This window comes from Ctenopharyngodon idella, chromosome 24, assembly GCF_019924925.1.
Source record: "Ctenopharyngodon idella isolate HZGC_01 chromosome 24, HZGC01, whole genome shotgun sequence".
In the NCBI taxonomy this organism is placed as follows: domain Eukaryota; kingdom Metazoa; phylum Chordata; class Actinopteri; order Cypriniformes; family Xenocyprididae; genus Ctenopharyngodon; species Ctenopharyngodon idella.
Window position 1 is genome coordinate 27477032 of NC_067243.1, and position 12016 is coordinate 27489047.

Genomic DNA, 12016 nt, shown 5'->3' on the forward strand with positions numbered 1-12016 from the left:
AAAGTGTACAAGCAGTAGGGATAACCGCACCGCACCGTGGAGAGGATTGTGAAACAAAACCCATTCAAAAATGTGGGGGAGATTCACAAAGAGTGGACTGCAGCTGGAGTCAGTGCTTCAAGAACCACTACGCACAGACGTATGCAAGACATGGGTTTCAGCTGTCGCATTCCTTGTGTCAAGCCACTCTTGAACAACAGACAGCGTCAGAAGCGTCTCGCCTGGGCTAAAGACAAAAAGGACTGGACTACTGCTGAGTGGTCCAAAGTTATGTTCTCTGAAGAAAGTAAATTTTGCATTTCCTTTGGAAATCAGGGTCCCAGAGTCTGGAGGAAGACAGGAGAGGCACACAATCCACGTTGCTTGAGGTCCAGTGTAAAGTTTCCACAGTCAGTGATGGTTTGGGGTGCCATGTCATCTGCTGGTGTTGGTGTGTTTTCTGAGGTCCAAGGTCAACGCAGCCATATACCAGGAAGTTTTAGAGCACTTCATGCTTCCTGCTGCTGACCAACTTTATGGAGATGCAGATTTCATTTTCCAACAGGACTTGGCACCTGCACACAGTGCCAAAGCTACCAGTACCTGGTTTAAGGACCATGGTATCCCTGTTTTTAATTGGCCAGCAAACTCGCCTGACCTTAACTCCATAGAAAATCTATGGGGTATTGTGAAGAGAAAGATGCGATATGCCAGACCCAACAATGCAGAAGAGCTGAAGGCCACTATCAGAGCAACCTGGACTCTTATAACACCTGAGCAGTGCCACAGACTGATCGACTCCATGCCACGCCTCATTGCTGCAGTAATTCAGGCAAAAGGAGCCCCAACTAAGTATTGAGTGTTGTACATGCTCATACTTTTCATGTTCATACTTTTCAGTTGGCCAAGATTTCTAAAAATCCTTTCTTTGTATTGGTCTTAAGTAATATTCTAATTTTCTGAGATACTGAATTTGGTATTTTCCTTAGTTGTCAGTTATAATCACCAAAATTAAAAGAAATAAACATTTGAAATATATCAGTCTGTGTGTAATGAATGAATATAATATACAAGTTTCACTTTTTGAATGGAATTAGTGAAATAAACCAACTTTTTGATGATATTCTAATTATATGACCAGCACCTGTATACACAAACTCGTCAGTCTTGGTCACAGAGGCAATGACTAATACTTTTAGATGCCGCACCATGCTTGCTTATTTCTAAAAGTATGTTATTTAGTCCCCATAGATCTGAACACACTGAATTAAAGCAAGACTATATGTAACCATAGGTCATGACCATTACCATAGAACCAAGCTGACCAATCTAACCTTTCTAATGGTAACTTTATATAATCATGCCATGGTTTTTCCCGTACACTTAATTAGAATAATATTACAATAATCAGAGGTTGAGGCTCACCCTATTCAGATTGGTCTGACAACCCTATGTTGTTCTGAACGGAAATGGTTCTGAACCATTATTAGCCTACACAGTCTAAGTATACATAACTAATGCCAATGTGTTAGTCGGAGCTCTAAAATATCAGTTGGTTGTGCCCCACTGCTCCACCTGAACTGAACTTTAGTCCATTACTAACCTGAGCGTAAATTTGTGGGATTATGGATTTATAATCTACTAGAGTCAGTAATTTCAGAGTATGTCAGAATAAAGTCAAATATAACAATTTATTAGTCAGGTAATTGTATAATGCCAATTACATAATCAATTCAAAGATGATCAATACAAAACATCAGATGCTCAGAAACAGAGTAAAAGATGCATACCTGACATTAGGAAAATACACATGGCTGAGTGTCTGAAGGACACTCAGCAATGTGGGCTGATCTGATTACAGAATCACGCCCTGAGCCTCCTGCAACATCTCTTTAAATACTCAGACCAAGACAGAAACTTCTTTCAAATGGAAACATGAGTTCACAATGGGAATTTGCATTAATCAGGGTCCTAGACTGAGTAGTTTACACCTTTTGGGGACAGAAGGCCATTTGCATGAAAGACCCTGTGAAGGTGGACACACCCATTACAGAGAGCAAAATATCTCTAAAATCTTAAAACCTTTATTACCTTCTGGTTTACTTCTGTGGTAATGAGACCTTTGTACCAGTCACAATGAGACATTTCAAATGATACCAAACATGTATAATGTTGTATGATAACTGTTCACATTAAACCATATAGATTTTCAACGTGATCTCATGAGAAAACGTGTGTATTTTTACGTAAATTGTGGTTCTACCACACGTACATTTACTTACATTTTCATACACACAAAAACGTACAACATTGACGTACTTATAGCACTAAAACATAAAAATACTTACGTATGAACAGCAAAAAAATGTAAATCATGTAACATAAAGTGTGAATGTATATGAATTCCCATGTATTAATATTAAAATCGTGGCTTTAATGATTTAACGATGTTTTTAGTCGAATTTATTGAAAGCAGTTTACTCATCTACTTAATATGAAATAACATTTCTGTTCGTGAATTGTACTGCTCGTTTCGAAGGATTACATAATGTTAAACAAGACTACAATTTGAAACCTTATGAATAAAATTTCTGTAATTGTTTAACCATTTTGTAATATTTGTTTGCTGTGAGACACAGAAGGCGTTTTCTTCTATGCAGCGACTGACAATACAACCATAAGATACACCAAAGCACAACATAAATTCACAAATCACATCCATTTTATTTGTTCGCTGTACTCCAAATCTTTAGAATCCATAAGTTTGTAAGGAACAGATCCAAATTCAGCCCTTTATCCATCGATCTTCATCTTCATTCTCAGCAACAGCAACCGTCACAGTCAAAGCTCGCGCTCGTTATGATTCAAATTTGAAAGTAGCGCCACCCTCGAGAAGCGTTACGACATGATTTACAGCACTGATATCGAACGCTCATTGGTTCTCACCTGCTTCGTCACAGATTGCGACATGCCGTGTTTCAGTGGATTGACATTTGAAATGAGTGCGCGCCTTCACGGAGAGAAACCAGATTTATCATATTTTCATGGATTAATAAATTAAATTCTGCTCTGTACCCTATAAAAAACTATTACCGCCAGAGAGGACTGTGACTGGAACTCATCATCATTTGAACTACTTTTGGTACCACTTTTGTCATTTTCGCAAAAAATAAATTATTGTGATTCCAGGTCATCTCTGCATGTAGAGAGAAGAGATGGGGGAAGAGGAGGGTGAAGGAAAGGAAATGTAGATTAAGGCAATGCTGAGGTGATTGCGTCTCGGATGGGGATGCTAATTTTGCAAGAGAGAGTTCAAATGTTAATTTCCTTTCTTTTCTCAAAGAGTAGCCCTCTCTTGGTCTAGACAGTCCAGCATAAGTCTTACAAGTACAAGCCCCTCAATTGTCCTCAGTGTGAAAAGATGGATCTCAAAATCATACAGTCACTGCTGGAAAGGGTTAAAATATGCAAAATATGCTGGCAATCTGAAGAATTTTTGGGACCTGGAGGACTTTTCTGAAGAATATTGGGCAGTTTAACTGCTCAGGACAAACAAGGGACTCATGAACAACCGTCACAAAAAAAAAAAAATCATCCGTAAATCGTCGTAAATCATCCAGGTAACCACACACAGTATTAAGAATCAAGGGTTCACAACTTTTGAGTGGGTCGTTTTTTATAAATTCAGCTATTTTTTGTCTTGTGGACCATATGTAAACTTTTTTTTTTTAAAATAGCTTACTCAGGACAGTACTACATAAAAAAAAAAAAAAAAAAATAGCATGCATATTGTATGATCCCTCTTATTTTGTTAAAATTATTCACATTTTCACAGATTCTGCAAGGGGTTTACTGTCTCACACACACACATATATATTTATAAAACGGTTAGTTCCTGTCCTTGATTCTGATTGGTCAATAGGGTCTATTTTTTATAACTCATCTGTTTAAATTATATTAAGCCTTAAGTTCTGCATAATTAAGGACGTGGCCACTTGAGTGACAGGTAGATTGCCGCTGCTATCTGGAGCCCTCACATTACCTCAGCTAATTCCAGCCGCTGAACTTGGCATCTCTGCCGTATTTGTGCTTTTTTCGGGATTATTTCATACAAAATAATATGGCTTGCTGTGTCACTAGTCGAGAGAGATGTGCATCTGTGTACATGTGCACACATGCGGAAGATAAACAGAACACATGTTGTTGGATCATCTTGGCATTGGCTAAAAATTTTGCCCCCCAGATTTTTTACAATGACAATGACTGGAGAATATGCCTCTCAAGATCCGAAATATATATCAATATTTCATAGATTTAATGCTTTTGTGGACAAAAAGTGCTGTTGTTTGGTTTTCAGTGGACGCTCATGGACATTTTAACATTACCCAAGTGAGACAGATTGGATTAATCTCGGGATTGCTATTCCATTACAAAGGTATGAAGTCTTGCTTTGATTTTGCTTGTTGTCATTTGCACACCCGACACAAATTACAATTACTGGTGCTTGAGCATCTATATCATAAAAAAGAGAAATTTCAAATTATATAAGTTATCTTTATTATTATATTAGATAGTATCTAATCTTCATTAATATTTTAGATAGTATATAAGATAGATAGATAGGTCCTTAGCCTGCTAACATGGTCACGTCGCGTTAGGCGGGCGTGGTTTCAGCAACCAGGCACCTCAGCTCTAACCACATACCTCCTCTTTGCCCATTAAAATGTATCAAGATTGTACGCTTTTAGAAATATATGGATATTGGGCGGTTTCTTCATTAGGGCAATAGGGCGACGCACCACCAAAGCGAGAAAGGGACGGATTTTTTTTCAACCACAGTGTTACGCTAGCTGTCACTGCTAGGCTGTTTTGTTCTGCCTCTGGATATAGGCTATAGTCCAATCAGCGTCAATCACGTTCTGTGGAGTACCGCCTCTTTTTGGGCGATTTCACTCTGGCCGAGATTTGCCCCGAGTGCTCCCATAGACTTCCATTCAAAAAAACTTTTTTTTTTTTTCGAACTGCAGGCACTGCAATGCATTCTCTATGGGTTCCGGGAGGGCTAGCACTAACGTGCTTTCGTCATCATACGTAACCTTAACTTGTGCAGCGATTGGTGGAAACGTCTCCATTTATAATCTTTAAGCTAAAGTGACATCCAATAATTTCCTCAGTCTATAACTTACATTTCACAGGCATATTCTCCATCTGTAAATGTTAGAAAGTCTGGAAAATATTTCCATTTTGCTGTCCAGGAGACAGGAGTGGAAGCACAAACTTCCGTAAACGAGAGGCGCCATGCGCATGCGCGCCAAACAGACGGAGCGCAATAATTCTGACTAAAATATACATTTAGCTAAAATATTTGTTGTTGATTATTTGTTTTTGTTTGCGAACATAAATGTGCCATATGTAGAATTTCGAACCTACACCTAAGTGTATTTTTATGATAGAAGTAACTGTAAAGTGATTGTAGGGTAATCATAATAGATTAATAATTAGTCTGTGCTTTTTTTATTTTCAGTTTTAGTTTAGTGAATGTAACTTCTGCTTTAAAAAGCATTATTTTGTTTTTAGATTGTAGTGTCACAATGTTAGAATGTAGGCCTCATGTAATTTGACCCGTTTTTTGCGCATAATATAACATAGGCTACATGGTTACATTCATGTTTGTTTTCATAGCCTTCAATACGAACATTGTTTGTAGGAAAATATTGGGCAGGATATGGAGGGAAAAAAAAAAAAAAAAAAAAATCGCCCAGCCCTATGGCATGCTTTAAATACTGAATTTTCAATGTTTTAGATAAGCAGTAGCGATACATTACATCACATTATTTAACAATTAGCCTATTCTGCATCTCTAATTCTTTTATTTATTAATATTTTAAGGCTTTTCTTTTTTCATTTATAAAAGTTGTAATTTATTGAACCATGCTTGAGACAGTCACACCATAGGACAATTTAGAGAAAAAAAAAATCTAATAAAGCAGATTTTTTTTTTTTAACAATAGGTCCATGTAAAAAAAAAAAAAAAAAAAAAAAAAAAAAACGTTTAACCATTTATTGCATTTTAAATTATGACAATACTTATATATATATATATATATATATATATATATATAAAAAATCTCCAGTTCATGCTACTATCAATCACCTACAGAAATAAGGACTGTGATGGCGTTAGGAATAAAAGACCTCTTAAACACATTTCTATTTGCTAGAGGGATTCTATATCGTCTTCTTGACTTCAAAGGCTCAAATTGACTAAAGAGGATGTGAACTATCTGCAAGAATACTCCTTGCCGCCGCCTTCGCCCTTTCAGTGAAGAGTTGTATTAAGGGCTTCTGTGTTCTGCCAACCGTTTTACTTGCCATTGACACGGTTTTAGACAGTTTGATCTTGGATCTGCAATTTAAGGGATCATACCAGGCAGGAAAGTGAAAAGTTAATACACTCTCAGTAATGGATTTGTACACAGTCGCTGCGAGCATCTTTTGAAGATGTACTCTGAGTTCTCAGTGAAGCTCACCTGTGAATCCAGAATTGAAGCCTTTTGAATCGGTGGTGTCAAAACAATCCTTATCTCAGCTTCATTTTAAATTAGAAGCGAAAGACTTGTATCTCTTCCTAGTACTCGCGTAGTTTCTAACCTGCAAGGATGTTTTGCTACTCTTGTTTTGCTCTGTGTTTAAACGGAGAAAACACAAGTTTGGCGCTGCGGCGCTCGGACTGTGGAGCAGTGTGTTGAGTCTACACGGTTCTCATGTGGTGGTTAAGTTCGCCGCGCAGCTCAGCAGCGCTTCATTTCACTCAGACGGTCTATTCGTAATCGCCTTTACTCAGAGAGACATGGCTGAAACCGCTCCAGCTGCCGCTGCCCCGCCGGCTAAAGCTCCCAAAAAGAAGTCGGCTTCTAAGCCCAAGAAGGCGGGCCTGAGCGTCAGCGAGCTCATCGTCAAGACTGTGTCCGCGTCCAAGGAGAGGAGCGGCGTGTCCCTCGCCGCCCTGAAGAAAGCTCTTTCTGCCGGTGGCTACGATGTGGAGAAGAACAATTCCCGCGTCAAGCTCGCCATAAAGGGCTTGGTGAACAAAGGCACCCTGGTCCAGACCAAAGGGACAGGCGCCTCCGGTTCCTTCAAGCTCAACAAGAAACAAACGGAAACCAAGAAGAAGCCTACCAAGAAAACTCCTACGAAAGTAAAGAAGCCTGCTGCCAAGAAGCCCGCCGCAAAGAAATCTCCTAAGAAGGCCAAGAAACCGGCCGCCGCCTCTGCAAAGAAGGCGACAAAGAGCCCCAAAAAGGCCAAGAAACCGGCCGCCGCCTCTGCAAAGAAGGCGACAAAGAGCCCCAAGAAGGCCAAGAAGCCGGCAGCTGTTAAGAAAGCAGCCAAGAGTCCCAAGAAGGCCAAGGCAGCCAAACCCAAGACGGCAAAGCCGAAGGCAGCAAAGCCAAAAAAGGCGGCTCCCAAAAAGAAGTAAATGTCTTTTTGGTTTGTTTCTTCCTAAAACAAAACGGCTCTTTTAAGAGCCACCCACTTTCTTCCATTGAAGAGCAACGTTTCAATTAATGTAATCTCTTTATACTGTGTTGCGCTAAAATCTATTGCGCGGTCTATAGTTGCTTACGCGTTCACATCAGCATCCGAAATATAATACCCGAAACACATGGACAGTGAATAGTACACATGTACATCAACAGAGAGGCTAGATTTGATTCGAGAAGTTCAGCGGCGGATTAACCTACAAAGTTATTTTAAGTGTTCACTTCTCTGTATTTAAACGCATAAGTTAGCTGCAAATACATTTAAATTGTCCGTGTCGTGGACTCCCTTTAACAGAACAGGCTCGAATCAAGAGTCGGGCAGAGAGAGGAGGGGCTTGGAATTTGGAGGGACCCGTCGCGATTGGTTTTCAACTGTGACAGACTCTGACCAATAGATGACGAGCAAGCACCCTTAAATACTGATTGTGCCGTCAAAAAGTACTTACTTTTACGGCAGTCAGCTAAAGCTACAGACGCGAATACTTCAAAATGAGTGGAAGAGGCAAAACGGGTGGTAAAGCCAGAGCCAAGGCTAAGACTCGCTCATCCAGGGCAGGTTTGCAGTTCCCCGTCGGCCGTGTTCACAGGCTTCTGCGCAAAGGCAATTACGCCGAGCGCGTCGGTGCTGGTGCTCCTGTTTATCTGGCGGCTGTGCTCGAGTATCTTACCGCTGAGATCCTGGAGTTGGCTGGAAATGCCGCTCGGGACAACAAGAAGACCCGCATCATCCCCCGTCATCTGCAGCTGGCGGTGCGCAACGACGAAGAGTTGAACAAACTTCTGGGCGGAGTGACCATCGCTCAGGGCGGCGTGCTGCCCAACATCCAGGCTGTGCTGCTGCCCAAGAAAACCGACAAGCCGGCCAAGGCCAAGTAAATGAATTGCGGTTTGATAACTACCCAAAACACCCAAAGGCTCTTTTCAGAGCCACCTATTTTCTCCTTTACAAGAGCGAGTTGAATGATCTGATAGTCTTTAACACGTTGACGCAGTATTCCGTCTGCGTGCCCATCAGTGTGGTGAAATTCTCATCCTTAATTTTGAGGCTAAGCATTTTAACAACCCAGACAAAATAAAAGTGCATTGTAGAATTTGTCAGGGGGTGTATGCCAAATTCCAGAAGTGCTCATCCCCACAGTCGTGTACAGAGGGGAAAATGCTTTATTTTGAAGGCAATAAACAGGTTTTTCTACCATATAAAATACAGTAATGTATACAAAACTATCAAATATATTATGTAAATGACTTATTTAAAAAAAAAAAAAAAAAAAAGCTGAATAAATATAAAATCTATAATGAATGTAGTGGTCCCCTGGAAGTTGTGTCACTGGTGTTACCATTTAACAAAAATCTCTTATTTTGAAATAAAAAATCACACTGATGACATCACTTGACTTCCTTTTTCTTATTTCTTGAAGATCTATGAAGAAAGGCCAATGGAAAGTCCACTGTCTCTTTTCAGTTATCAGAAATTTTAATTAGAAAATCATAATTTCGTATGAAGCTTCTAGCTGAACTCACTGGTATGACCTACTTTATTATTGTTAGGGAATTAAAAAACAAAAAAAGCAAAAGTGAGTGTACCATGATTGACAACATGTGGTTTGATATCTTGCAGCAGCCATTTTGTAAAATGCATTTTTCATGAAAATTGTCACTGGTGTTACTGTCATTGGTGTCACCTTTGTATGAAAATTGTCACTGGTGTCTCCCATTTATAGATGAACTTAATTAAAATCTATTCATTTAGTTCTTTTGCATAAAATAGCACTAAGATTAGATGATTCTAACTTTTCTTTCTCATTGTTAATCCTCCTTTGGGCAGGTATAGCTAAATTGAGGGTATATGGCTAAATTGAGTGCAGCTAAGAAGCAGCGACTTTACAGACAGCGTATTTTACAGACATTTTTAAAATGTTGTTTATGATCTTTTACTGACTGCTTTGACTAAGTGTAAAATGATAAGTCTTTGATTGTATACCAAAAATGTAAAAATTTAGTCTCATCTGCTTAATTATAGCTGAAGAATGAGGATCTTTGGTCTTATGTGTACGTCACTGGTGATTCATTGTGTCACTGGTGTTACTGTTTTTTTTGTCTGTCACATTAAATAAAATGTGTCATATGTGACATGATAATAATTTTACATCCATTGAATTCTGCTACACTCATGAATCAAGATTTAAAGGATTGCATCATTGTTTATATTATTGTTTATAACTGTTTATTTAAATATTTTCATTTCTATAGCAAATACATGGTTGTGCAAATGAACTGACATCATTCAATCACACTTTTAACTAACCTGATTAACATAAATAACACATAATCTCCTTATTTTTTATTTTATTTTTTGCATTATCATTATTTTTCTGTAACTCTGACTGCATGTGCTGAAAAAATTGAAAAATAATATTTCATAAAAAACCTTTAAAATTGCCAGAAAAGTAAGGTAACACCAGTGACAAAAAAATGAATGGTTCATGTGGTCTTTAAATAAATGCACCAAAATAAATGAATAAATAAATAAATCATTAAGCTGTCATTTATGTGTATTCATGTTAGAAAAAGAAATACATTTTAAGACATCTTGCTATACCAAAAGTGGACATTTCTGTAGAATGACCCCTTTTACATGTTATTGGTTTCTTTAATCGTTTATATACTTTGTACTACATGCTCTGATATGTTTATTTCCAAAAATAAGATCTTTGGTGTTTCTTCTGTGCTGTAAGATTAAGTAGGCTACTTTCCATCAGAACTGATTAGGTGATGTAGGTCTTCTTATCAAACTATGTCAGTTTCCATCTCTGCAGACATGAGATAATGCAAGATCTGCAATATTCTCTTAAAGGTGTAAAAACAACACCTCATATATCTATTTTCATCTATCTTTGACATTTGACCAGTCGGGCCGATCTAGCGGTTACACCATGGCATGATGGATAAATTTGTTTGACCTTTTATTAGACCAAAACATAAGCTTAAGAGGATATAATTTTCATGCAAATACATTAGTTGCTCTTATTTTGCTCTTTGCTTTCTGCTTCTCTTCTACATCTCCTTTAATTTAGCAAATATCGTACTTCTTTGGGGTCCTTCTTTCTCTATGCTTTGATCTTCACAGTCTTCATCTGCTAGATACAATACTCTGGATTTTATTATGTACTTGCTTAATTTGTGTCTATAATTTTACATTTTTACTTAATATAAATGTGTTATTCCTTATTCAAATTCAGTCTAATCATTGTTTGTCTGCCTGGATCTCATTGCATCAAAGGTAAACCTATCGAGCAGACTGTAATAGTGGTTTTACATTATTTAAAGTTTTTAAACCAAACAATGTAAAATTATGGTATTCTGGAAATTATATGGTATTACTTTGAGTAACTTAAGTGACACGTGTACAAACATACCAATCATAGATCAAAACATTGTTAAACGTTGCTGAATTATAAATAATTATGCTACTAATATATAAAGAGCTTGTTTGGGAGCCTAAAGAGCATGAGTTGAGCCAAGTCATCTGGCTCACTAAAATGAGCCCGAATTCCCATCACTAACACTGAATAGAGGATCTTTGAACGAAACGCACTGTCATTGGCCACCTCATGCTGCGACTCAATAGCCAATCACACGCGCATCTGCCGACGCACTGCCCAATGAGCGCAACGCAGCCGTAGGGTTTAAAGAGCTGAGGCAAACGGATAAAGTCATTCTGTATCGGAAAATAGCACCGATCCTTTGGTAAAATGGCAAGGACGAAACAGACTGCTCGCAAATCCACCGGTGGCAAAGCCCCGAGGAAGCAGCTCGCTACCAAAGCCGCCCGTAAGAGCGCTCCGGCCACCGGCGGCGTCAAGAAGCCCCATCGCTACAGGCCCGGGACCGTGGCTCTCAGAGAGATCCGCCGTTATCAGAAGTCCACCGAGCTGTTGATCCGCAAACTGCCCTTCCAGCGGCTGGTGAGAGAAATCGCTCAGGATTTCAAGACGGATCTGCGCTTCCAGAGCTCCGCTGTCATGGCCCTGCAGGAGTCCAGCGAGGCTTATTTGGTCGGTCTGTTTGAGGACACCAATCTGTGCGCCATCCACGCCAAGAGGGTCACCATCATGCCCAAGGACATTCAGCTGGCCCGCCGCATCCGCGGAGAGCGTGCTTAAACTCTTGACTGCGTAACATCTGAATTCCCAAAGGCTCTTTTAAGAGCCACCTCAGTGTATCTAACAAAGCAGAATTTCCTTTCAAAAGTGTAATGATTCCAAAGGCAGAATGGTAAACGTTGAACATACTTGAACTTCACTGGCATCATCCTCCATCCCCACTGTCACCTGTAGCGTAAATACACTTCCCAACTAGATTTTTAGTTCTGGGTGTATATAAGTTAATGAACGCGTAAGGAGTTGCGTTTTATTGCTTATGCAGTGCAAATCCCCGTGGAAGTAAGGACATTTAGAGACCGCCATAAAGGGAACTGACTTCACTAAAATGTA

At 39.1% G+C, this 12016-nt stretch overlaps 4 protein-coding genes and 1 pseudogene across 5 annotated transcripts in view; 4 read left to right on the forward strand and 1 right to left on the reverse strand.

Moving 5' to 3' along the window:
* LOC127506793 (transmembrane emp24 domain-containing protein 6-like) overlaps nt 1-12016 on the forward strand; it is a 292092-nt gene that overhangs the window by 110068 nt on the left and 170008 nt on the right. The window lies entirely within an intron of this gene.
* LOC127506776 (uncharacterized) overlaps nt 1-12016 on the reverse strand; it is a 348308-nt gene that overhangs the window by 100677 nt on the left and 235615 nt on the right. The gene's annotated exons all lie outside the window — the stretch shown is intronic.
* On the forward strand, nt 6639-7459 carry LOC127506789 (histone H1-like; annotated as a pseudogene).
* LOC127506873 (histone H2A-like) lies at nt 7948-9014 on the forward strand. The gene has a single exon (XM_051883710.1). It carries the CDS (start codon nt 8013-8015, stop codon nt 8397-8399), a length of 387 nt encoding a protein of 128 aa, XP_051739670.1. The 5' UTR covers nt 7948-8012; the 3' UTR covers nt 8400-9014.
* Nucleotides 11134-11712, forward strand: LOC127506851 (histone H3-like). Its single transcript, XM_051883687.1, has one exon. It carries the CDS (start codon nt 11276-11278, stop codon nt 11684-11686), a length of 411 nt encoding a protein of 136 aa, XP_051739647.1. The 5' UTR covers nt 11134-11275; the 3' UTR covers nt 11687-11712.